At 40.1% G+C, this 27,613-nt stretch overlaps 2 protein-coding genes across 2 annotated transcripts; both read left to right on the forward strand.

Annotated features, from left to right (window-relative positions):
- The first annotated feature begins 493 nt into the window (after positions 1–493).
- On the forward strand, positions 494–9,571 carry grap2b (GRB2 related adaptor protein 2b). The gene is made up of 7 exons (XM_028605233.1): positions 494–569; positions 671–758; positions 2,644–2,735; positions 3,160–3,282; positions 5,677–5,839; positions 5,957–6,037; positions 8,588–9,571. The coding sequence occupies exons 1-7, from the start codon at positions 532–534 to the stop codon at positions 8,771–8,773; spliced, it is 771 nt and encodes a 256-aa protein (XP_028461034.1). The 5' UTR covers positions 494–531; the 3' UTR covers positions 8,774–9,571.
- On the forward strand, positions 8,793–26,610 carry fam83fb (family with sequence similarity 83 member Fb). Its single transcript, XM_028605221.1, has 6 exons — positions 8,793–8,866; positions 12,033–12,649; positions 21,014–21,181; positions 22,534–22,655; positions 23,395–24,122; positions 24,574–26,610. Exons 2-6 carry the CDS (start codon positions 12,161–12,163, stop codon positions 24,612–24,614), a joined length of 1,548 nt encoding a protein of 515 aa, XP_028461022.1. The 5' UTR covers positions 8,793–8,866; positions 12,033–12,160; the 3' UTR covers positions 24,615–26,610.
- Positions 26,611–27,613: the final 1,003 nt, after the last annotated feature.

Below are 27,613 nucleotides of genomic sequence, written 5' to 3' on the forward strand. Positions count from 1 at the left end.
ACCTTTTAAATGTGGTCATTTTTATAGCCTCCTAAAATGCATCTGAGTCATACTGCATCTAGACCTCAAAGTTAAATTTGGTTGAGTTGGTTTAGATGTCTCAGTTACATATATTACCTTTCATGCCTGTATTTCAACATGTTGTCAGGACCTGCTTCACATTCAGACAGTGGTTTTATATATATATATATATATATATATATATATATATATATATATATATACAGACCTCTTAAAAACTTTCACTTTTAATGCAAATGTTACTGGGTTGTTTGGGTACTGCTATAAGAGTTCAAAGTAAGAAAAAAGGGTTGCACACTCTGGCTCCACATGCATTTCTCTATTTATTGTGATGACAAAATTGTTCAAAATCCACAATTTGAAGAAGGCCTGAGGGCTGAACTTTGTCAGAATAAATAGAGAAATGTATATGGAGCCAGAGTGTGAGACTATTTTTTTTTGCTTACTTTCAAGTCTGCATCCAGTGATCAGCACCTCACGACTGCTTCAGTTCTTTTTCTATATCATATAATGCTGTGGGAGTGTCAGCTCATTGGCAATATTACAAGGTAAACCAAACTAGAAATGTACTACTTTAAATTGAACAGTTTTAGCGTTCGTAAACCTACACATTTAACGTCTTCATACCTCTTCCCCCCCTTTCTATTAGCTCCTTAACCATGGAGGCTACAGCCAAGTACGACTATGAAGCTGCAGCTGGCGATGAACTCAGCTTCAAAAAGGGACAGCGATTGAAGGCAAGGAGCATACACACACATGCTACACAACACGTTCGCACCAAACACCTCTTCACTTTCCACTGTACCTAGTTCCTACTTTTTGTTTTCGACAACATAGTATATGCCCTTCAAGTTATGAATAGCTCTCAATAGACAAATCATTCAAATTACAGTTTGTTGTTGGTGCCGGCAGTATTTTCATGTAAATTATTTTCACGTACAAGATTGGACACTCAGTACATTCATGCAGCCAGTGTGAGAGCAACGGTATTTGCATCATTATGTCCACTGTTCTCTGCGGGGCCTTTTTTTTGCCTTTTTTTGTTTGTGCAGCAGGTTATATAATGTGTTGTGAAACTGCATCCTGCTGCTCTAATACAAGTTAATTTCCTAATATCACAGGACAGTCATTGGAAGGTGATCGTTATGTCTTTTGGGGTTTTCTTGACACAACAGTCACAAAGTGTAAAAACAACAAAATAGCAAAGGCGAGGAGACAGTACAAGTACATATTTATGTTCTAAAAGCATAGTACCACTTAAAGTATAGTAACAATAATTAGTCTTCTTCTTAAGTTACAGTGATGTGTATGGACATGATTCGCCCTGAATCAGTAGTGCAATCAATTAACGGTTTAATGAGACTTATTAGGACATATGCATTTAAAACAAAATTGCAAATTCCTTTAATTCTAGTCTTTTCATTTCAGGTGTCCAACAAACACATTGTGTCTTACATTCAAATGCGTACTGGTACGGAATACAGTAAAGAAATGCAACAATGGCATCAACGTAAAAGAGAAAAATTAAAATGCAAGAAGAAACCACTCAGCCTCCGAGAGACTTTTCACAAATCACACAAACCAATAATGCACTAATGCACTAGATCTGTATTTTGTATGTCAAGATAAAAAAAATGACATCTCATGACTTTTAAATTCTAATCAAAAAAACAAAATCCATCTGTATAATGGTCCTATGAACAGATCAGCTGGTGTCTAAACTCTCTCTCTCTCTCTCTCTCTATATATATGGTGTATATATATATATATATATATATATATATATATATATATATATATATATATATATATATATATCTCACAAAAGTGAGTACACCCCTAACATTTTAGTAAATATTTCATTATATCTTTTTAATGGGACATCACTGAAGAAATTACACTTGGCATGGTTTTGTCGGTTAGCCTAATAGCTGGTTTGATTTGCATTGAGAGATGATCTTATGGAAAGTACCCCATGCCAATCTCTAGGTATGTTGAAGGGTATGTAATGATGTGGAGCTATTTTAATTCCAAAGGTCAAGGGAACTTTATCAGGATGCATAGTATCTTGGATCCATGAAATAACTGGCCTTTAAAAATAAAAATCTGCCTGCCTCTATGGGAATTTGTGGTGTATAGCGCAATTTTATTTTAAATGTTCCGCCATATGAATGAAAGTGCCATAACATTTGTTATACAAAAACTTAAACAATGTAATCAAAGCAAATACAAAATGTATGCTTATTGCCACTGCCAGGGCATTCATGTTATCCTGTATGTTATATATATATATATATATATATATATATATATATATATATATATATAAACCTGCCCACAAAATCCTGAGCCACAATCATAACATTAAAACTGTAACTCCAAGGTAATTATGGTTACCCAGTGATGTCCAGTAAAAGGAAAGTATTGAGTTCTGATTTTAAACTCAGAATTCTGAGAAAAAAGTCAGAATTATCAGACTTTCTTCTCAGAACTCTAACTTTTTTTTTTTTTTTTTTTTTTGAAACTTCAAATAAAAAAAATTTAGACTTAAAGAATTTTTTTTTTTTCACATGTGGCCCTAATCCTCTTCTGTATATATGTAATTGTGTCCCACTGTGTCAGATTCTGCAGACCACTGGAAACTGGTACAAAGCAGAACTCCATGGATTAGAGGGATGTGTCCCCAAAAACTTCATCAACATTGACTTGCCCAGGTAAAACTCACATAAAGTCAAAAATAAGGGAAAAATGAACAACTAAGAGCATCTGTCTCCACAGTAAATAGATTAACAGTGGGAAGACAGTCATCACATCACACTAAAAAAATAATAATTACAGCTTGTCTTGAGTATGAAAGAATGTCATTCCTTTTATACCTTGGTTTATCTTTGCATTGTATTGAACCTATAATAAAAGTAATAATCTTTGTTTTATATGTGATCTACATACTTAAATTTTTCTCAACCTTGTCTTCATGTTCATGCCTCCTTTCCTTTTCCTCATATTCTCCCACACTTTCTCCCATGAATATTTGATCAGTTATCCTCCCTTCATCACCATAATGGCTTTGTTACTCCCTGAACTTACTATTCCCCTGAAACCTCTGTCATTTTCTGCCTCTCTCCTCCATGACTCCAGCTGGTACCAGGAGGACTGCAGTCGCAGCGATGCCGAGAAAAAGCTGATGCAACAGCCTGTGGGGGCCTTCCTCATACGGGGTAGCCAAAAAGTAGCTAGGGGTGACTTCTCCATCTCTGTAAGGTGCATTTAGTGTATGTCTATATGTGCATATAAAGCCAGCAAGAGCCAAATGTGGTTACAATTTTCCATTAAGCTAAGATGTGTGATTTATCTATGTGGTAAGTGGCTGCTAACTGCTACAGAGGTGGCTTTTACTGTTTTCTTTGATGCCCAAATATACGTACATTTTCAGTACATTGCAGGCAAATGTGACATTGTGCTGCTGCTCCAAAGAGACTAGTATGAGCATGTGCTAGGCCTATCTAGTTTTTGGTTTGTTTTTTTCTGCTTGCCGCACATCTTTTTGTGCAATAAAACTTTTTCTCAACAAAACATTTTTGAGCTTAGCGCCTAATATCATGGGATGCTTTAATTTGAATTTTTTTTTTACTACTTAAAGGTGCTGTAGTTCGGTTTATGAAGACCCAGGACTTAGCCAAAGAATTTCAACATCGACAACTTCTCAGTTCCTCCCCCCTTTCTGCTAAAGCCCAAACGGTCTCCTAAGCCCCTCCCCCCACAAGGGAGAATGAATGCGTGTGCATGAGCAGTGATTGACAGGCTGTAGGTGGTGCCAGAGGAGCTGGATTACTTTTTTAAATGACCTGCTTCATGTAGTTCTACTGGAACATAGGGTCAGTTTCAGCAAATATGACAGAAAGTTAGTTTTATAAGTCTTACCTACTGCATCTTTAAGTGGCCTTTTGAAGATCATCCACCATTTCCACTTTTCTAATATATTTTCGCTTTGTTTTGTGTTCTGATGCCCGTCAGTGATGTCCCTGCCTCAGTCCTCTCAGTGGACATTTCTCTCTGTGAAGTCAATCTAAGCCTTGCCTTTTTCCTCAGTGGCTGTTTTTTTGTTTTCTTTATTCAACCTAAATTGAGCAGTGTGTGTCTGGGTAAATGTTCTGCCCTATGTTAATGTCATTTAGACCCTCACCCTTTCAGAATTGTCTTTTCTAATATATACCTTAATTACATTATGCTAATGGGTATATTAATGAAATTGTAAGATAAAAAATGAAGGGATTCAGGAAATATTGAATGGTTCTCACACAAAAACAGTTAAATGAACTGTTGTTGCTCTCATCATCACACCCCTACACCTGGGGATTCATTTAGAGTCTTAAACCCATAACACTGTGTCCTGTTCCACCCAGTTTTAATCTGTCCACAAGCTCACCTGCTGTTTTATTGCCCACCAGTAGGAGGGGCTGTTGTTATGGTAACAGTGACATGCACCTTAGATATCTAAGTCATTCCCCCTGCTGCATGTAATAGAGGGAAGTTAATGCTGATAAGACCTTGCTCTGCAATCCACACACTCAAATCTCTCCCCCTTCTTATCTGTCTGGTAAATCATAATGTATTTGTTGTTCTCTCTCTCTCTCTCTCTCTCTCTCTCTCTCTCTCTCTCCTCCCCTCCCTCACACACAACACACACACACACACACACACACACACACACACACACACACACACACACACACACACACACACACACACACAAACACACACACTATGTCACTGTCACATGATTTTGGATTAGAATGAACCTTACTTAGTACTTCTATTTGCATTTCACATGTTATGCATTTTCTATATATAACTATTTGAGCACACCACTTCCTCCAGCAGATGCATTTTCTTTCTGAGAAACTTCTAAGCTTGCAACAATGTGACAATGATGCTGGGAGGTCAAAGCTGTTCCTCATAGTATCTGCTCACTGATCTTGACTGAAATGATTCAGACTTCCTACGAAGTATGCCTATTCAATGACCCAAACCCAGGTGCAGACGGTCACTATGAGCGCTAGGCCGACTCTGAATCTGTACCAATATGATGCTTTGTTACAAGCAGAGCATTAACACGTTTGACTTTCTGCTTTCACTTTCTGCTTCTACTATAACCTTAGGTGTTTTTCATGTCAGTGTTTATAAAACATTTTGTAACAAGGGTTATATATATGCATTATCTTCTCCCATACCATGGACACTGAGAACTGTCAATTCTGATTGGCTAGAATCAATTTCCCCTCCCTTTCCATCCTACTCTTATCCACCTTTTTTACATCCTGTCTGCTTCTGTTTGGCTCTGGTAGAGTTGTGAATATGTTTGTTTTCGGAATAAGATATATATACAAAGATTTAGAAGCCCAAATATAACCTTTTAAAAAAGAAACATCATGTTATACCTTTGGTACTTAGAAGGGTTGAAAATACTGTTAAGAAGAAGCCAGTCAGTGTTTTCCCTCATTTAATACAGGTTGCATTTTGAAAAGATCTCACATTTACTTACAGTGGAGACAAATTCTATATCTGAATTCATAAGTATTGTGCTGGGCCCTTGATGACACAAGAAAAGGCGTGCAAAGCAAAACAAAGCATTCTCTGTATTGTACTCCACTGTAGACATGCAGCAGATGTGGAGCACTTCAAGGTGCTGCGGGACAGCAGAGGGCAGTATTTCCTGTGGTCAGAAAAGTTCCCTTCTCTCCAACAGCTGGTGGAATATTACAAAAACACCTCTATCTCCAAACAGGGTCCAGTATTCCTACAAGAGATGGGACAACAGGTAGGAAAGCTACTCATGGGAACTTAATGTGAATGATGCAGTATATAATACCATAATAAGTCAGGGAACAGAAGGTTTTATAAAAAAGTTGATTTTAATTATTTTGTGCCTCAACAGCAACGAGGAGGCTCAGACAGTTTACCGCCTCTCCCTGCTCCTCCACTCTCCGACTGCCCACCTACACCTGCCCCACGACAGGTATTCAACAGAACTGTGTGTCACTATGTTGTTCTTCTGTGCGTACACTGATGGGTATGTGCGTGCTGTCTGAATGATTGTGTAAACATACTATATGTCCCTGTCCAGCATTTTTTGTGCATATTTTTAGAAGGGTCAACAAATCAAATCCATTTACGATACTCTTTATCGATTATGCGTGTTGTGTTTGCAGATCTGTGTGTGTGTGTGTGTGTGTGTGTGTGTGTGTGTGTGTGTGTGTGTGTGTGCGCGTGTGTGTGTACGCGCGCGCGTACGGCAGTTAGACTGTGTGACTTCAACTTTAAATTTCATCTGCTGTATCGTACGCTGTTGTTGGGTGTCTCCAAAATGTCGATGCCTAGAAAAAAGTTGGCAAACTTTTTTTTAAGCATGTTAAAAGAAGGGGTTTTATGAGCATTAAAAGCTGAATAGTCTATTTTGCAGCGGCACCGTGCCTTCGTCCGACGCATAGCGCCGCCCAAGACGATTGTGATTGCTTAACAGAAATGCCAATAAACCACAGCACGTTTTTCTCCCATCCCGGAATGCTGTGTGGACTAGCCAGACCCTCCTTAACAGCGCTGTGGAGGAAAGGTCTGGCAATGCGAGACTAAAAGCGGAACATTTTTTATCATCTAATGGTGAAACTTATTTGAAAACTAAGACAAAGTGGCAGTTGTTGGCTCAGGAGGTAGACCGGCGTCGTCCACTAATCACAGGGTTGGCGGTTGACACCCAGCTCCTCCTGTCCCCATCAGTGTTGGGCAAGTTACTTCCAAAATATAATACATTATAGATTACTAGTTACTGTCATTTGAGAGTAATTAGTTATATTACAATATTACTGTCTATGAATTGTAATGTGTTACACTACTTTTGCATTACTTTTGAGTTACTTTCACCAAAATAACAGCGGAAGTTTGACTTGGCAGCTAGCTTGTGAATTTCACAACCGGATCAATAAAGTCTCATCTTTATCCACTTTGATACATCATAGATTATTCATAATATTTTGTATAATTAAAATATGGATATGCAAAGTAACTAAAGCTATAAAACTAGACAAGTAAAACATACACTAGGCAAGTAGGAGAAAATGAAAATACTCAATTAAAAGTAGGCTACCTTACAGTTGTATTGAAGTACAGCATTGTTGTAAAATGTTTGTTTAAAGCACTTGAATAAGAAATTCATAAACAGTATAAAGGAAATGGTCAATAGTGTGATTAAAACTCACTATTTACATTATTTACAGTACTTGATTTACAGCTGACATGTGAAAAGCTCCACAACCTTATTTAACAGTAATTTAGTTTTACTGCGAATTGTCACAGGAAGTGCTTTTATTTTGAAGTAGCCTACACGGAAGTTGTCTGTTGTGTACTCTTTCTAGCTTGTGTTGAGATGAACGTGAGACCCTAGATGCAAACATGTCCGTCAAGCTAAGTTGCTCACTTTCTTGTTTGTAAAACTGCAACGTATTGAACAGTAAATGGTCACAGTAAAAGACAAGCGTTTTTGGTCGACATTCGAAGCCCTTCCACTACAGGCATAGTTACTCTCCACTGCTGATAAACTGCAATGATATTTACGTGTAGCAAGCCTAAACATTAATTCCCGACATGTTTAAATCTGTCAGCGGCTCGGACACACTGCTGTCCGCGCTGACGTATTGTCACCTGTTGTTGGGACACGATGTTATGAAATAATACTCAGGGCTTTTTTTTTCCTGTGATCAAATGTTTCGCGGTGTTGGGAAATTCTTCAATGTTGTGTTAAAATGCGTTGTAACTCGCGTTACTGAGATTGTAACGGGTATAATATTACCGAAATTTAATTAGTAATGCGTTACATTACTGCTTTACTGCGAAAAGGAATACATTACTGTAATTGCGTTACTTTTGTAACGCGTTACTCCCAACACTGGTCCCCATGTACCCCCAAAGTGCTCCCGATGGTCAGAACAGTACCTTGCATGGTACTGTAGATCAGTTTGAGAGGCAAATTGTGAAGTACTTTGGATAAATGTGGAGCTATTTGCCTTCATAACTACCCAGCTTGAATTTCCATGGTTTTCAGTGGACACAATTTGATTCAAGTGATAAATTGGAACAACTAAAGCCTCTCCAAAAAAGATTTTAACATAGAACATAGAAAAACATAGAAAAGCGTTATATTTTATATACAGTATATACATTTATTTATATATATATATTAACATGGTCACACATTCAATAGCTATATATATTCATGTGACAGGTTTTCCATGAAATTGTCCTTAGAAATTATACATTGATTCAAAACCAAAAATGATCTGTAATAACAATACAGGTTCAAAGTATGTAGTGTTCTGACGATTTCTAACTTTAGACACACTTTTTTTGTCAAATTAAAACCTAGCATGACACTGTCTAGAAATCTCAGCAAACAAGAAATGAAATTGAAACCTAATGCTCTAATATTGTACCCTCCCAAAACATTTTTGACACACGGTTCATGGAGTTTGTGCATCTGTCTGTGTCTCATCCTGTCTGTCCTCTCTTGGCCCAGCACAAAGTCTCCTCCAAGCTGCAGGTCAGAGCTCTGTACAGTTTCCACGCTGAAGAGAAGGACGAGCTGCAGTTCAACGCCGGCGATGTTATCAAGGTCCTGGAGAGGTCTGACCAGGCCTGGTGGAAAGGCCAGCTGAGGGGCAAAACAGGCCTGTTCCCATCCAGCTACACCCAACCCATCTGAGAGGAACACATGCAAACACATGCAATATTGCTATTACTTTTTATCCAAACACATGCCTAAAGCTAATAATCGTAACCTCAACCCTGACTTACAGTAAGTCACAACCCTGAAGCTAGCAGCAGAAGCCTGTGTTGTGAAAAAAAGTGTTAGCTGTCTAGAATAAAAATGAAGACTAACTTGTTTGTTAAGACACATGCACGCACTCACACGCGTGCGCAGGCACACACACACACACACACACACACACACTTCTCGAAGAATCATTAAATTTTACATATTGTAGTTATCCTAAACATGATGAGTTTAGTTTAAGATGTGTGTCGATATCAACCATGACATATTTATTTTTAAATTGTTATATTTGAACAGTAAAAACAGTGATGAACCTTATCATTGAGAGCTGATTATACATTTTAAAAATGATTAACACATTATCTTGACCTGTCCTTTCCAGTGGTGGAATGTTAACTAAGTAAATCTACTCACGTCCTGTACTTAAGTACAGTATAGAGTTACTTGTACATTCCCTTTTAGGCTACTTCATACTTCTGCTATACTACACGTTTTCATTGCAAGTTGTAACTTTTCGGTTTTACATGTTAAACATTTGATCAGTTTATAGAAAAATTATGCAATGTTGTAGATTAAACTACTGTACAGTATATTAGGTTGCAAATCCTGCCAACATTAAAATGCTGCTCACAGTTAATGCATGTTCTGATCAAATGTGATGATAAATTGTGCCATTTTGCATGATGAATACGTTTACTTTTGAAACATTAAAGCACCTATAATTTATATTTGAATGGAATGTTCGCAATGCATTACACATCTGGATCAATGTGTCCCACTTGATGTCATTGTTCTCCTGAAGTGAAATGTAGGCTAGGTTTGCAATATTATCCCTATAACATAATTTAACAATCCAGAAAAGTCCATATTATATTACTGTATTGTTTATTTGGGAACCTTTGAAGTTGTGCCTGATTGCTCAGCCTCCATAAAACCAAAGTGTAGCTACAAAAACATGATACCTAAATCATTGAGATGATTTATTGATTTGGTGTATTGTGATCCTTTGCAGACATGGGCCCTCATTTATCAACCTAAGGTAGAAACCAGCGCAGATATGAGCGCAGAAATCATCTTACGACAGGCTTCACGTGGGATTCATGAAAAGTTCGTATCACACCAATCCGAGCGTAAGAATGGTCGTACCAGAGCCTGTGTATGGAGAGCCTGTTCACTCCCTATCTCACTCCTTATTAGCCCCATTGTACCAACCCGGAATTTTCCCGAGAGTGGAAGTTCTCCCCTTCTTAGACATTCTCTGGTCGTACATTGATAAATGCGGCGGCTGGAAACGATCGTCATTTAAATATCACGCCCCAATATATTCTGGGTTTTGAGGCCTCGCCCCTACAATTTACGACATGGCGAGACGAAATCCGGCTGAGAAGCGGAACTTTTCAGAGGTGGAGATTGACTTTTTGGCAGCCTGAAAACTGGCATTAAAGGCTGTAGAAAGAATGCGGGATGAAAAGAGATCACTGATGCGGTCAACAGTGTTGCCGTGGTAAATCGGACTCCAGCTGAAGTTTAGCCTATTTAATTTATACATCCTTGACACATTTTCTATAGTCCTAATAGTAATATACAGGCTTCTATTGCAATCTATTAGGCCTACATGTAGGTGTACCTATAATTAAATAAACACACGGTAGCGGAGTTTATGCAGTGTCTTTTATTTTACTCGTGTTCGTCGGAACGAGGCAACAGCTGAGGGAGAGCGCGTGTCCTCCGCCCCCCCCGGACCCTGTCAGGGAGATCCTGACAGCAGAGGGGCTGGAAAAACAAGCCAAAATAACTTGGTCAATGGCAGAAATAAATCATTCACTTGAAAGAGAAACAAAAACCTGAAGAATAAATAAAAATGTTGTGCATCGTCATGTTTCCTGTATTGAATATCATTGCCAAACATAACACTATAGGCTACCTTTTAAAAGCGAGGAATAATATCCTGTCTCCTTCATATAGCCCTCAGTTGGGGCTGTTCTGGACACTGCTCTCTGGGCATCGGGTCATCTGGCTCCATCGCTACATTTATGGCACCGTGTCTTCCTGTGCGATGTTGTGCAGAACCCCCCAGGCTAAAACAATGTTGCAGACCGGCGCATAGAGGTCTTCTAAAAGAGCCAGATCTGCCATTACTGATACGTGATCAACTGATGACTTCTCCTTCTCCTGTAAAACTGATTATATGCTGCACCGCAAGTCCACACTGACTCGAAAACTTGCGTACACGAGTTCAGACCAGACGTGAGATTTGATCGCAGCCTACGCTCACGTCCAAATTGATAAATGCCGAGCTTTGCGTAGGAATCGGCGTACGCCCGTCGTACGCCTGTTTTAGGTCGTACGCACGTTTCATAAATGAGGGCCATGATCACTCTGCAGTGCAAAGGTATACAAGCTCTTTTGAAATTAAAACTAAAAGCTAGGCTATACAATGTGACACATTTAGAACTCATTATTTACAGTATGTACAGTGTCATAAATGTTTACGCTGAACACACACCCATTAGTTTATGCAAACCCTTAAAAGTGAATACTGCAAATTTACATTTCATGATTCACTGTAGTCCAGAGTGTACCCTTTAAAGTAGGCTACAGGGAGTAAACCGAGGACATACACCTACAGTAAGTCTTTGTCAAATGGAGTCAACTGTGTTGTCATTGCACAGAGTACAAGTAGGCCTACTAAGACAACGAATTGCAGTTTGACACAATTTAACCAAGTGCAAAAAGCAATGCAAAGTACTCCCAACGTCGGCAGCGTTCAAGGTCCATCTGTATGTCGTTCCTTCTGATTGGAAATCCTAAATGTTAACATTCAGTTTTTTAAAAGATGAATAGCTTACAACTTATATTTGAATGGTCATAATAGTACAGAGGTGAGTTATTTGGCTTGTAAGAATACAATTTCAATAACATGGCAAAACAAACAGAATATGTCAACTAGGGTTATAACTAGGCTGTAGTTAACCACAAATGTAAAATTAGACAGAAAACTACTAATTAGTAAGCTATTCAATGTCAAACGCTGTGGTATTCTCACTGCCTGTCAGTAATCGAATCAAGGCAACATTTGACACTTTGACAGTCTCTTTAGCGTCCCTTGATTGTAGTTGTCTTTATTCCACTTACACGTGAAGGCAACATTCCCGTGACGAGCCCCGCCTCTCTCCCTCACGACCAGGTAAGACGAAAACTTCCCCAGTCTTCTTTACCTGTGGCCGGGCGTCAAACACACAACTTCAACTTTAGGTAGGCCTATCAACAAACAGACCCTGCAGCGTGAGAGAGTCCCTGAGCTTCAGGACAGCCATGGCCGAATCCCAGCTCATGTGCATGGAGGACGGCCACATCGGAGCCAAGGTCCCGGAGTCCAAACCGGAGTTCTATTACAGCGAGGAGCAGCGCGCGGCCATCGAGGAGCTGCTCAAGAACGGCGACGGCGCCTTCAAAACGCGACTTAAAGACGACAACATGAAAGACTTTTTATCGGCCAGAGAAGTCAAACTGTTGTTGAACACTTTCAAGCAGTACGACTTAAATAATGAAGACGACACCAGCACCAAAGCCCCGACGGCCAGGTCAGAGCTGGGAGCCGCTGGTAGCGACGCAGATTCAGGAGTCCATTCCACCTACTGGCCCCAGATGTCGGACACCGAGGTGCCGCCGCTGGATATCGGCTGGCCCGGCGGGGGCTTGTTCAAAGGGATAACCCGAGTGGCCGTACACACACACCCGCCCAAAGAAAACGGACCTCACATCAAGGAGGTGGTGCGGCGACTCATCCAGGGGGCCAGTAAGGTAAGGGGGCCAGGGGACAGATTAGGGGTAGCCTACATGAGCAGGGCTGTAAGCCTAATAAGTATAATTCATTTGTATTATTAGTAGCTATTAAAAGTGCTATAGTCCAACTTTTTTAATCTTCTACCAAGTTGTGTTTAGGGCTGTGCTCGATTGGAGAAATTCTTAGTCGACTAACACTCATTCATTTGTATCGACTAATCGATTAGTTGATTTAATCGAGTTTCTCTGCAAAGAGTCATGCAAAAGCACCACTTTAATTCTTGTGTTTACCAGAGATGTGCTTGTACGTTTCTTGGAAATATGTCGTTCAGCATGAAAAAAAAGCATCAAACATGACTAATGGACTAAAGAAATCTAAGTTGACTAAGACCAAAACGACCGATTAATTGACTAATCGACTAAGAGGGAGCAGCCCTAGTTGTGTTATGGGCAAAATACCAAACTAAATATAGCCACTTTAATACAAAACAAATCTCAATACCTAGTTAACACAATAAACACAAATGTGTGGGGTTAACTGTAACAGAGCAAGAATACAGTGTTATAAAGGGAGAGTTTTGTTTTTCTGTGTCAGCTAATAACTTGAACATCCTTTTGTCCTTTTTCTGACATGCCTAAATCCTGTTAATTCCCTCCCGCCAATTCATAACACATATGCTTAACCACTTGTACTGTATAAATTGGATATTAGGGCTGCTCGATTATGGAAAAAAACATAATCACGATTATTTTGGTCAATATTGAAATCACGATAATTCAGCACGATTACACGTTGACTTCTGGAAAGATGTTGCAATGATGTTGCAATGATTTTTAGTAGAAAAAGTTAAATAAATTAACAGTAAAAAAAAAAAAAACACATACAACTGTGAACTTTGCCTTAAAGGAACACCCCGATTTATTGGGAATTTATTTTATTCACCGTAACCCCCAGAGTAAGACAAGTCCATACATACCCTTCTTATCTCTGTGCGTGCTGTAACGCTGCCTGACGGTTCCAGCATTAGCTTAGCCTAGCACAGATCCTGCAGATAACTGGTTCCAACTAGCCTACTGCTCCGAATTGTGACAAAATAACGCCAACATGTTCATAGTCACAGCGAGTACACAAAACAACGTAACATGAGACACAGCCGTCTTCAAACAGTAAAAAAACCCGGGAACTATATTCTCAGACAGGCTTGCTGAGCATATTGCCTGAGAATATAGTTCCCGGTTTGTTTACAGTTAGAAGACGGCTGTGTCTCATGTTAAATTTTTTTTTGTACACGCTGTGACTCTATAAATCATAACATGTAAATAGGAACACGTTGGCGTTATTTTGTCACTTATTCGGAGCAGAGGGATTACTGGAACCATTCAGCTGCAGGATCTGTGCTGGCCTGATGCCGCTGGAGCCGTCCGACAGCCTTACAGCACGCACAGAGATGAGAAGGGTATGTATGGACTTATCTAACTCTGGGGCTTACGTTGAATAAGCTAAATTCCCAATAAGTCGGCGTGTTCCTTTTAATACTTTTCCTATTTGAACTTTATTTTTTCATTCAGAACACAAGAGAAAATAAGAGTTTACTTGCAAAACGTAATGAGCTAAATAATTGTTTTTCTCGATTATTCTGTTTTTGTGATCATTGGGAGCCGAAATCATAGTCACGATTACATTTGTTTTTCTTTACCCAATGTATGTTTGTATGTACCTTGTAAAGCGCTTTGTTGGTTTCTTATCTGTGAAATGCGCTCTATAAATAAAATTGGATTGGATTTCGATTAATTGCACAGCCCTATTTGATATGTAGGCTAGTTATTGTCTGGAAATATTAAGATGCTGCTAAGGCAATAATATAATGTGTTGGGCTAAACCTCAGTGGGTGGGGGCAAAATAAGGTGCTGTGGGTTTAGTTAATGCTCAAGTAAGCAAACGCAAACTTGAACGGCAAACAAATGAAGACATTTGGCCAAAGTTTAGGCTACATCAACATATAGACCTAGGCCTACGTGGCAAAAACGTTTGATAATTGTATTTATGATGAGGTCAGTTTGCTTGTAAACCAAAGTAGTTATAGTGTAGTCTGGTTCATTTGAGCATATGGAAGGTCAGTGCTGCAACAGTGCTGCACTCTATGGCCAAAAGTATGTAAACATGAGATTATTATATGGTTGACCCGTCACTCCAAAACCATGGGCATTACAGGGCTACAACTAAAACATATAATCATCAATTAATCTTCTGTCTGACCAACGGTACAAAACCAATTATAATACGTTTACTTCTATAAGCAAGACACTCAGCACATTTTCACTTTTGAGAAGCTCTTTGAAGAAGAGAAGATTCTCTTATGCAACTGGATAAAGGCGGGGTGAATGACTGTTTGAGTGATTAATAACTCGTTACACAGTAACAGAGAGCCTGAATTGGGTCTGTGTGTTAGAGTTGCCCATCATAATGTTTACTCATAGACTCCGCTGAGTCATCTGTTCCTTCTGCTCACAGTAACCGTGACTGACTCTGGTCCACTCACCCTGCCTTACCATGCCTCTTTAAAACTGGGTCAAGGAGCACGTCAGACATATGTGTCAAATACTTACTTAGAGTTTTTCCTGCATAGAGGAATTTTTGGCACCCCCCCCTCCACCCCCCACAAAGAGCCCCAAAGGAAAATCCCCAGCACCAAAATGATGAAGCAATTCAAATCCTCTCTAAATGTGAAGACGCTGGACCAACCTCCAGCCCAAACTAACACAATAAACTAAAACAAAAAAGCTCCAGCACCTAAGTTTGCACAAACCTGCTTGTGGAGAAAACGGGGAGGAGGAAACTCCTCACAAGTGTGCTGCACTGTGTGCTCTCGAGTCCTACCAGACTCTGGTCCATTTCATTTGTACAGAGAGTCTGGCCACTCTCCATTGACAAGTGTTAACTTCCTTGAAGGCGGGTACTCTGTTGAAGTTTAAAACTATTGGATCTGCCCAGAGCCACTCTGGATCTGCCGTAACCAATCGCTAACGTTTGGTCGGGACGTCGGCTTAGCATCGCTAGCGTTAGCCTTAGCTAACTCCTTCACCACTAACGGATTTCTGGATCTTCGGCAGCGTTGCCACAACAGACCGAATGGCTTCACTCGCATCTTTCTCCGCCGCCATTACGGAACTACAACTTAAACTAGTGCACGACCTCAACGTCATTATTCTCAGCCACTCCCTCTGTTCACTGATTGGACCGCCAAAGATTTTACCGGAGAAAACCCGCGAATATACCGCAAACCCAGACGGAGTACTGAAGGAAAATGAAAATTGAGCGGAAGTACGTGGGAGGGCGGAGCCAGGCTACTCTCCATGTGCCTCTGTCCCTGCACTCTCTGCCTTCGTATCACCTTCCCCCACTCTACCTGAGCACCGATTACACTCAAGTGTGTAACAGGCAGAGGGATGAGGGTGGAACGAGGGACAGAAAGTGAGAGTGAGCGTGAGAGAGAGGCAGTAAATAAGACACACACAGCAGATGCACATGTAACGAGCAATTTACCAAACAAGCAGAAGATAAACTTGAATATGAGAGCTCATCTCAGTTTTATTTCCAGAGTTAGGCTGTACCAGACTCTCCTGGTGATCTATTTATATATTGATATTGTTTTTTTAACCAGTTTTGTTAATTAGGGTTTTATTTGAAATTTTTTTGTTTATCAAATTGTCAGAAATAACAGGTACATGCATAGACCTCTGTCAAATAAGGTAACGCAGACTTTTTGCCTTTACTGTATGCAAACCCTCAATAAAAAAGGTCCATTCTGTGCCAGAAAAAGCCCTTTTTTTAATTGGCTTCATATGGAACCTATCTATGGATTTCCATTTAATTGTCTTTGTTTGCTTGCTCGCATTCTTACCGTTTCCTCCTCTTCTTCCTGGTTTCAAACTATACCGGACGCGTTAAAGATTGTGGAACACTTGAAAGACTGCTCTTTAAATCATTGACACACGCATATATCAGTCTGTAAACATTTACCAGCAGGTGTTGATTACTAGTTTACTTCCTCTTGTAATAAACCAGGAATTATATAATTCTTCATATTATTATTATTATTATTATTATTATTATTATTATTATTATTCATATTATTATTATTATTATTATTATTATTATTATTAATAATAAATGTTTTTCTATCTTTTGGGGTTCCCCTTGGTGCACTTGAATGTACTGGAATGTAACACACCTGCCAGGTTTGTTTTCACTTAATAGGAAAGGCAAGGAGCTATTCTTAGAATAATAAGAAACACACGCACACATACGCACAACCAGTTCTCCAGGCATCAATATATTCATCTTTGTTCCTTTGCAGTTTTTTTTCTTTCTCTTTCTCATTTGACTCGATGATGAACCAGTCAGTAGTAGGATTGGGCATCGAGAACCGATTCCTACCTGGAATCGTTTAAAAAATTACGATTTCAGTAGAATTGCTTTGGTGTCATCGCTTCCCAATTTAAAATGTGCATGTTTTGGTTGTTGTGTTGCAGCCTTGGAGCACAGTAAGCAGTGCTCTAGTGTGGCTTGATTTTACATTGGAAAAAGCCCAGTATAAGTGCAAACCACCATTAAATCAAAATAAAACTTTCCTCTTATTTGTGAAAATAGGCATGTGTCCCGTTTCAACTCCACCCCTCAAAGAATCGGAATCGAGAATCGATAAGAACCGATTTGAAAGGAAGAATCGTAATTGGAATCAGAATTGTTAAAATCCAAACCATGCCCAACCCTAGTCCGTAGGCTTCTCATAACTCAGCCTACTGTCCCCACGTGCCTCAGCTTGTATCTCTGTTGTTACCATCACAAGTCCACTCAGCATTTTCCTCCGTGAGACACTGGGTGGGAACAACTGGCCTTTTCTGCCCAACAGAGATACAATTGTTGCAAATTTAGAGACACATTTTTTCCATGAATTTGCTTTTCAGTGGAACAGTTGACTAACCTTCCTCCTCTGCTTGGGCTGAACTTGTCCTTACATGTCTGAAAGGACTCCCTTTTGTTCTCAAACATGCAACTTCTGTCAGAGTACTGTGGCTTTGACGCTTCATTTTATCTATGAAGTGTATAAGACCGAGAATTTTGGTCATCTGTCTGTCCATTAAATGGTCTTCTAAAATACACAGTAACCTTCTGTGAAGTGCCACAATGAGGCTCAAATATCAACTCTGTGTGCTGTTTATAGGAGAAAATGTAATGTAAATGTAATGTAAAGGGCCACGAACAGATCAGCCCCAGCATACATCCAGGACATGGTCAAACCCTATACCCCAACCCGTACACTCCACACCTGCTTGCTGCCCCCTCACAGCGAAGGACAACTAATCACTCAGCGAAATCCCGACTGTTTGCTGTCCTGGCTCATAAATGGTGGAATGAGCTCCCGACATCAGCATGGCCGAAAACCTGTGCATCTTCCGCCGAAGGCTAAAAACACATCTCTTCCGTCTACAGCTCTGATAATGGAAAAAAATAAAAAAATAAAATATATATATCTTGATACTGCACTTTCATATGGCTCTTTGCAGCATTACCTATTTAGAGCTAATGTACTTGCACGTACTACTTGTCTGGAGTTTGCACTTTGAATGCACTTAATTGTAAGTCGCTTTGGATAAAAGCGTCAGCTAAATGACATGTAATGTAATGTAATGGGCAGCTTCCAACCAAGACTTTAAAGGTCCCATGGCATGAAAATTTCACTTTATGAGGTTTTTTAACAATAATATGAGTTCCCCCAGCCTGCCTATGGTCCCCCAGTGGCTAGAAATGGTGATAGGTGTAAACCGAGCCCTGGGTATCCTGCTCTGCCGTTGAGAAAATGAAAGCTCAGATGGGCCGATCTGGAATCTTCTCCTTATGAGGTCATAAGGAGGAAGGGTACCTCTCCTTTCTCTGATTTGCCCGCCCAGAGAATTTGGCCCACCCATGAGAGAGAGACATCATGGCTTTCAAACGAGCAAAGTGGCAGTTGGTCAAGGCCACACCCCCACCCTCCACCTTGCGCCCCCCCTCTCTCTCCTCCTCAATAGCTACAGACACAGAAATGGCACATACTAAGGAAAGCTCATTGTGGGACTGGCTCTAGTGGCTGTAGTTCTGCACCAAGGCTGAATTTTGGGAAAGAGACTTCAGATACAGTATTAGGGGACCACTAAGGTCTATATAAAAGAGACATCAGATACAGTATTAGGGGACCACTAAGGTCTATATAAAAGAGACTTCAGATACAGTATTAGGGGACCACTAAGGTCTATATAAAAGAGACTTCAGATACAGTATTAGGGGACCACTAAGGTCTATATAAAAGAGACTTCAGATACAGTATTAGGGGACCACTGAGGTCTATGTAAAAGAGACTTCAGATACAGTATTAGCGGACCGCTAAGGCCGGTTACACACTGGATGCGTCGCGCGAGTGTGTCAGCTGCGTGGCGTGTCAGTTTATATTTTTGGATCCCATGTTAACAGGTTAGAGCTTACACACTGCCTACGTGACACGCGAGCAAGCGTGTTGGAAGCGTTTCCAGGCAAAATAGAATAGGAAAAGATGTTTATATGTCGTTTAGATACAAATACATATTAATAAATGACATGTTGATGTTTGAAATTCTCTAGGGTTTTGATATAAATGCAGATATAAATGTGATTAAAAAAACACGCCACGCTCACGCCACGCAGCCAGTGTGTAACCGGCCTAAGGTCTATATAAAAGCATCCAAAAAGCACCATGTCATGGGACCTTTAATATTGTTGGGTGTAATGACCGATGCATCCTCTAGAGTCCACTAATGGGGCTCTAGACTTTTCCACTCTATGAACTTCTTGTGGTTGACCTTCATCCTGACATTCATCAATCTAATCTGCAACTGTTTTATCGCCATTTTGTTAATCTTAACAAAATAGCGATAAAATTGTGCAGCTGGACACAGTGGTTTTAACCCTTGCATTTCATTATATTGGTTTTCGATCACTTTCAGTATTTAGTTTGACATTTTTACAATTATAGTTAAATGCAGGACAAGTAATTTTACAATTGTTTGGTTTTGCCTGAATATACAACTCCTGGCTCTTCGTTAATTTGGGATTTCTTTATTTGGTAAAAGCGAAATTCAAACCTTTTCTATTCCCAATGTTCTGTGAGAGGAGAAAACAAAAGCTGCATGGAAGCCAGCCTTTCTGAAGACAGATTTACGTCCTAACCTCAACTGATCTCCTTTTTGTTGTTGTTGTAAAGCTCTATCTCTGTGATCTGTCAGCATGAATGGACCACATCACAGGGATAATACGGTGGTTTTCTCCATTGTTGCAAGGCAAACAGCTAAGACTCTTTCATTTTGGCCTCACTGGGCCCTTAGGGGTGACGTTATCCCTGGGTCGCAAAGTGCTTCAGTTAGACAGCTTAGCTTCACCTGCTGGTTTCTTTGTTAGCTGTCTAAAAAGACATTCTGGCTGTAAGCATTTTATTGATATATTTTTTTTTCTTGGCCTTAGAAAAGTAACATAAATGAGAAACAGTAGTGAGTCTGAGCAAAGATTTCTCCTTTTTAATGGTTACAATATGTTTTTCTTCCACACAGTATGATGTAAATTTTTTTTAACGTATTTTTAAATGTAAATCCAACATTTGCAGCAGATTTAGTTTTTCATAGCCTTCCCCCGATATGTGCCTGGGCACAATCGTGTCTCTGAGCTCTGCACACGGTTTCTTCAAACTCATGGCTTGGTTTTTGTTCTGAAATGCTTTGTCAGCTGGGATGCCTTAGTTGTTTACTAGTCATGTCCAATCTATAGAATTTATAGGTGGACTCCAATCAAGGTGTATAAGAAATCTCAAAGACGATCAAGAGAAATTGCGCCTAAGATTATTTTTTGGGGCATTTTCGGCCTTTATTTTGATAGGACAGTTGAAGACATGGAAGAGAGAGGGGGAATGACACGCAGAAAAGGGCCGCAGGGCGGAGTCGAACCCGCTGCCGCTGCGTTGAGGAGTAAACCTCTATATATGGGTGCCTGCTCTACCAACTGAGCTATCTGGGCGCCCAGAACTAAATTTCTTAATATAAAATAAAAAAAAGAGAAACTGTGATGAAAATATTTGATATATGATTTTTCTTATTTTGATTTCTAGATAGATTTGCTAAAATTAAATCATGTTTTCGCTTTGGTATTATGGCGTATTTAAGTGCAAATTGATGTTTATAGTAAAAAAAAGTAATTTAAATGATTTTAACCTAGGCCTGAAACATAACAAAATGTGAAAAAAGTCTGAATACTTTCTGAATTTCTGAAAGTTGTTTGCCTTTTAAAATCCATTCAAACTGTTCCCTTTTCCCTTGCAGGTGATAGCGATAGTGATGGACATGCTCACAGATGTCCAGATCCTGCAGGACCTGATGGATGCGGCCTGTCTTCGCTCTGTGCCCGTTTACATCTTGTTGGATAGCCAAGCTGTGCCACACTTCCTGGATATCTGCTCCAGGCTGCAGATTGGCTCACAGCACCTTCGGGTAAGATGGCACATAGGAGATAAATGTAGCACAGACATCAAGCAAGATAATGGCACTGGACCCATTTTAGGCTAGTAGCAAAAGATAACCGATATATATATATATATATATATATATACACTCAATTGGTCAGCATTTGTATGGCTGCATGCAGTGATTAGGGGTGTCACGATTCCCCAAATCCTTGATTCGATAACATTTTCGATTCTAAGGTCACGGTTCAATTCGATTCTCGATTTTACTATTTTTTTTTTTTTTTTTTAAAGCACAGGTTCTTATGCCATTTTTAGATTATACTTTTATGCAATATCACATCTGATCTTTATTCGCAATGTACCACACTACATTGTCAAATTTAAAATATTTATTAACAACATATTGTAACAATAACGTCAATTGGAAACTTGACAATTTGTCAGTAAAGTCAAAAGAAAAAAAACGTTTGCCGACAATGAGGAGAGCAGACGCAGCGTTGTTTGGTGTTTTAAGCCCCCAACGTCTGGAAGGCACTAGGATTAGGCAATGGTTAGGTGACTTGAAGGCTTGGTTAGGGCTTAAAACAACATCGATCCAGCACAGCGGTCTTAGGAGCTGAGCAGACAGAGACAGAGAGGGCGACTCGGCAGTCTGCTAACATCTTGCTCTCTCTAATGTAACCAATATAAGCGGCTCTGTTTTAGGCTACAAAACGTGTGAAATACTTCAACACCGGCGACTTCAGTGAAAGAGTAGGGGGTTCAAGTTCTGTCGATGGGTCTCCTGCATCTGCAGTTGCCATGCTATCGTTTGACTGGCTGTAGCTAAGTTAGAGCAGGTTGACTTGCAGCACTTCAAAACATGTTTTTTTTTTTTTTTTGACAAGCCAACCGGACGTGACATGGGGGCGTGGCAGCATCGACGATTCCATTTTTTAATTCGAAATTCAAGATTGTCACTTAATTTAGGACACCCTTAGCAGTGATACAAGCCAGACAGCGTGATTTGTTTATAACTGGCAAGCAATTAAATGTTAAAGGTCCTCGTGGATGAAGTTTAGAATAGCAGTAGTCTGCGAGAATAACATGCACATTCCAGTGAAGTTATAAATCCAGCAAACATAATTGCGATAAACAATAACTGGCCTTTTTGTGACAGAGTCAAACACAGCCAATAGAAGGTTGTGGTGTTCGGAATTTGAGGGATTTTTAGTGGAAGTTATATGACAATTATCATATTTAAAAATACAAACTAGCTCGTGTTTGCAACTTTGGTACGGTGTCAGCATCTTGGCATACACTCAATACTGCATTACTGTTTTGTTCCTGTCCATTGTTTCCTGTCCATTGTCTGAATGTGACCCTCTGTGGCTGCAGAACATCCGAACCAGAACACTTCAGGGAATTGGCTTCAATTTGTCCTTCGGTAGACTGCCTGGTTCACTCTGTAATAAGTACATGCTGGTAGACGGGGACAAAGTCATGTTTGGCTCATACAGGTGAGGTCTGAATGTGTGCACTGTCAGTGCATGATTTTACTTTATACGTTTTATACAGAATGTGTTTCCTTAACTTGTGAACAGAATGTGTTTGCGTTACATTATGTACACAGTGATTTAAGAATTAGATCTAATTGCAGCTCCTATGTGCAGGATTTGAAAATGTCTGACTCTGGCGACTCCTAATGTTACTATGAAAACGTGCTGCTGATGCTTAGCTGGTATAATGTTTACTATGTTCTGTACACCATCTTAGTTTAGCGTGTTAGCATACTATCCTTTACTAATTTGCCTAATGTAATGTAGTATTTGGTCATAAACTAAAGTTTTGGTCAAATTAAAATGTTTGACGCTAGATTAGGTGTCCAGGGATTACCAACGTCATTAGGATTCATCCTCTGGGGACCATATATGTCTGTACAAAATTACATGATAATTCATCCAAAAGTTGTAAAAAAAAAAAAGAACGATAGAGACCACTACAAACAATAAAATGAAAACAATGGTCAAAGCTACAAAAAAAACAACCAAATTTTTAATAAACTTGAATTATCCTTTAATGCTTTATGATTGAAAGTCTAGTCATTACGTTGTCTTGGTGTTTGATGCTTGCTTGTTGAACTATGTATTTTTTTAAATTATATAATGATTTCATGTTTGTTGTTAATCTAATGGACCAATGAGGACACACAGAATCTGATGAAGTTGATAACCGTTGTTAAACCTGCCTCTGTCCCAGTTTCTCCTGGTCCACGTCTCGCATGGACCGCAACATGATCACTGTGATGACGGGGCAGGTGGTTGACTTCTTTGACAGGGACTTCCGTGAGCTTTACGCCATCTCCGAGAAGCTGGACCTTTACAAGGAGTTCCACGTGAGCCCGCCCACAACTGCGACAATACGCTCTAAAGTGGGCCCAAAACGGCCGTCGATAACGGCGACCACATCCCGCTTCCAGGTTAGCTTAGGGGATTCTCGGAATGCACAAATCCAGGTGCCTGCCCACAAATACCACAACCCCAAATACTCCCTGGTGTTTGGGGACACCCCGCGTCCAACAGGGTCTCTGCAGGAGCCAGGTCCCAAGAGAGGGTCCACTCTGGCTAAGGTTCCCGAGGAAATGGACCCGGCAAGGCCACGAGTGGCCGGCAGTGAGAAGGTGGAGCGGTTGAGTTCGCTGCCCTCAGAAGCCCCAAGCGAAAGCTTCATGAGGCTCAATGGAGTCCCGCAGGACAAGAAGTCCACATGGAAGCTGAAATTTACCAGGAAGAAACCATCCAGTAAGCTTCCGGATAACAACCTGGCGGGCAGCACATGCCCTTCACCCACAGAAACCAATAGGACGGATGAGGACAACTTTAGTGTGAACGTGAAGACTCCATCCAAATGGAGGCGTAAGAAGCCACCTAAACTGGTCCCGAGGACAGACTCTAAGCAATCTGTCAACACCGGACAGGACAATGAGAGTAAGTCGGGAATAAAGTGGATATTTATAGATTGATTCTCAGTTGTTCCCACCCACACCCATAAAACAATTAGCAGGACAGGGAAAGTAAAAATGTTTCCCTTTCTAGGAAAAAAATTAGTCTTTGGCTCGGTCATAATCTATAGCCATTTGCAACTGGGTTAAAGTCGTCTTTTCCTAATTGTAAGGGTTACACGCCAAAGGGTTTGGAAAGTGCTGATCTAATCTTTTTTTTTTATTATTATTATTATTATTATTATTATTATTATTATAGCAAATCAACCAAAGTTACTTTTGAATAATGCTCACTTGTTTAGTATTACTGAAATATTGTATAATATAGTGGGAGACATTACCCTCTATGGATCCTGACTGGTGAATTTTACATGATGTCTCTTTAATCTCACCAATCTATTTTTCTAATTGTGTTACTGTTGTTTCTTTTCTCACAGGTCTTACCAGTGGACGTCCAGGAAAATGTAAAGTGTCCTGAGGTGAACCTACCAGTCTCTGTCCATTGATACGATTACATTCTTAAAATGGATTACAAAATGACTTCCACTGACGTCACTTTTGATTGTTCAATATTGCAAGAACTGTATCCGGTGCCTTACAGAAAGTGCAAATGAATGAACAGTTCTTAAGGCACTGGCAAATACATGTGCCAAATTTGAAATGCTGAGTCAATAATCAATATGCTTGGGGATATCTGTTGCCCTGGTGGGGTGCAGAGAGGTTTAATGAGGTATTCGCTGGTGATCGTTTACAACTTGATTCCTCAGGACTTTTGTGGCTATGTGGATATACTGCTCTCTGGAGGACACTGAATGTGAAGTTGTTTAAGTGCATGTTTTAGTACACTAAACGTGAAATAAGTCTTTTTTTTTTCTGCAAACAGAGGTGGTGCTCAGGTAGAAGATCATTTGAAGGGAGCATTTTTCGGAGGTTATATATATGAGATGGGGAGTTTGAGACTAAGACTCAAGTCGCACTTACTGTAAGTGGCACACACAGTAACTTCAGACTTGACTTGAGACTCGTCCCTTAAAAGACTTCAGACTCGACTGGGACTCGAGAGGTGGGAAGTCTGATGAGCTGAATGTTAATCCCTATCGCCGCGTAACCTATAACCCACCTGCTTAATGATCTTGTTAAGCACTTTGGTCAAGTAAGGTTGTTTTTAAACGTGCTATATAAATAAATTGAACTGAACTAATGGAACACTTAACGTCGACGGCGTAACTTTGGTTTGAGAAGTGGGGGGGGGGACCTCTACTATAATTTCTTATTTTGATTTAAAACCCATTTCCTACATGTCAACATACACTTATATGGACTATGGTGATACAAAATCCAGGAAATAATGAAGTTGATCATAATGATAAATTCTGCCAGAAAGAATAGTACAAAAGTATGAACAAGAAATGGATGTCTAATTGTATATTATAGGGGCTGGTCGCCAAGACTTTAGAGAATAATTTTATAAAGTCAAAAATGTTAATGATTTGTGTGGGAATCAAATTGAAATATAAAATATGAGATTTAATTTCCACTGCAGGTATGCAAACTAATCAGGAGTAAAACAGGTGAAGAGCCTACAGTGGACCTCCAACCCCTAGGGGAATCGGGGGGCAGGCTCCCCCCCTAAAGAAAATGTTGTACATTTTAAAGTTTAAAGCATCAATCTGGTGCACTTTGAGGGCAAAAATAAGAGGCTAGATCTATGAAGAATCTGTACCTCTTGTAAACAATATTGTGTTATTGTAAGCAATTTAACCGTAAACACATTGTTTGTATAAATATGAATGGTGACGACGTTGCAAGAAAAGTCACACCCACAAAATTGTACATGAGACCGGGTTTAGTTTACAAATGGTTAAAAACAAAATCCAATACAGCATACCTTTGAGCCAACAAAGAAATATAGCCAAGCTGCTTACCATTGTTGAACTGGTTTATTTTCTATCTATCACCGTTAGAGGACAGGGTATTGAGTGGGCGGGGGACATGTCCCCCCTGTTCCCAGTAATGTTCCTTGCTGCGCGCGGCCACACTTGATAGGACAACAAACATGTCAACGTCAGCTGCTGTGTGAATTCATCAGAAGCTTCGGCTCTAAAAACATGCAACATGCAACGAGGGCCAAACAAAAGAAGCGCTGAATGCAAAATATGTGGCGTCAAGATTCTGGTTCAACCAGCTCAGCGTCGGCCAGCTAACGTTACCTTGCTTCTTGCTTTAGCTACAACCTACGGGAGGTTAATTCTGACTGTTGTTGGCTAGATATTATTATATATAGCTACATATTATGTATATATATATATATATATATATATATATATATATATAGCAGTGTTCAAAGCCTAAGCAGCCTGGGTGGAATGCAGCAGGTGATACAACACTCATAACCACGAGAGACTTGGACTCTAGCTCAGAGACTTGAGACTTGACTTGGACTCTAGCTCAGATACTAGAGACTTGACTTGGACTCTAGCTCAGAGACTAGAGACTTGACTTGGATTCTAGCTCAGAGACTTGAGACTTGACTTGGACTCTAGCTCAGAGACTTAACTTGGACTCTAGCTCAGAGACTTGAGACTTGACTTGGACTCTAGCTCAAAGACTTGACTTGGACTCTAGCTCAGATACTAGAGACTTGACTTGGACTCTAGCTCAAAGACTTGACTTGGACTCTAGCTCAGAGACTAGAGACTTTTGATTGGACTCTAGCTCAGAGACTTGAGACGTGACTTGGACTCTAGCTCAGAGACTTGACTTGGACTCTAGCTCAGAGACTTGAGCCTTGACTTGGACTCTAGCTCAAAGACTTGACTTGGACTCTAGCTCAGAGACTAGAGACTTTTGATTGGACTCTAGCTCAGAGACTTGAGACGTGACTTGGACTCTAGCTCAGAGACTTGACTTGGACTCTAGCTCAGAGACTAGAGACTTGACTTGGATTCTAGCTCAGAGACTTGAGACTTGACTTGGACTCTAGCTCAGAGACTTGAGACTTGACTTGGACTCTAGCTCAAAGACTTGACTTGGACTCTAGCTCAGATACTAGAGACTTGACTTGGACTCTAGCTCAAAGACTTGACTTGGACTCTAGCTCAGAGACTAGAGACTTTTGATTGGACTCTAGCTCAGAGACTTGAGACGTGACTTGTACTCTAGCTCAGAGACTTGACTTGGACTCTAGCTCAGAGACTTGAGCCTTGACTTGGACTCTAGCTCAGAGACTTGACTTGGACTCTAGCTCAGAGACTTGACTTGGACTCTAGCTCAGAAACTTGACTTGGACTCTAGCTCAGAAACTTGTGAGCATTCTCTGTTACAAATTCTAATACCCCTTCAAGCATCCAAATGGTGAATCACAGCTGCCCTTTCAAAATAAAAGTCCAGACCAGCAGGGCAACAGTCAAAGATGAGTTAAACTGTCTCTGAGAAACCTAAAGCAGGACATTGTCAGGCTGTGATCGATTTCTCCGT

Source organism: Perca flavescens, chromosome 2 (assembly GCF_004354835.1).
Source record: "Perca flavescens isolate YP-PL-M2 chromosome 2, PFLA_1.0, whole genome shotgun sequence".
NCBI lineage: Eukaryota > Metazoa > Chordata > Actinopteri > Perciformes > Percidae > Perca > Perca flavescens.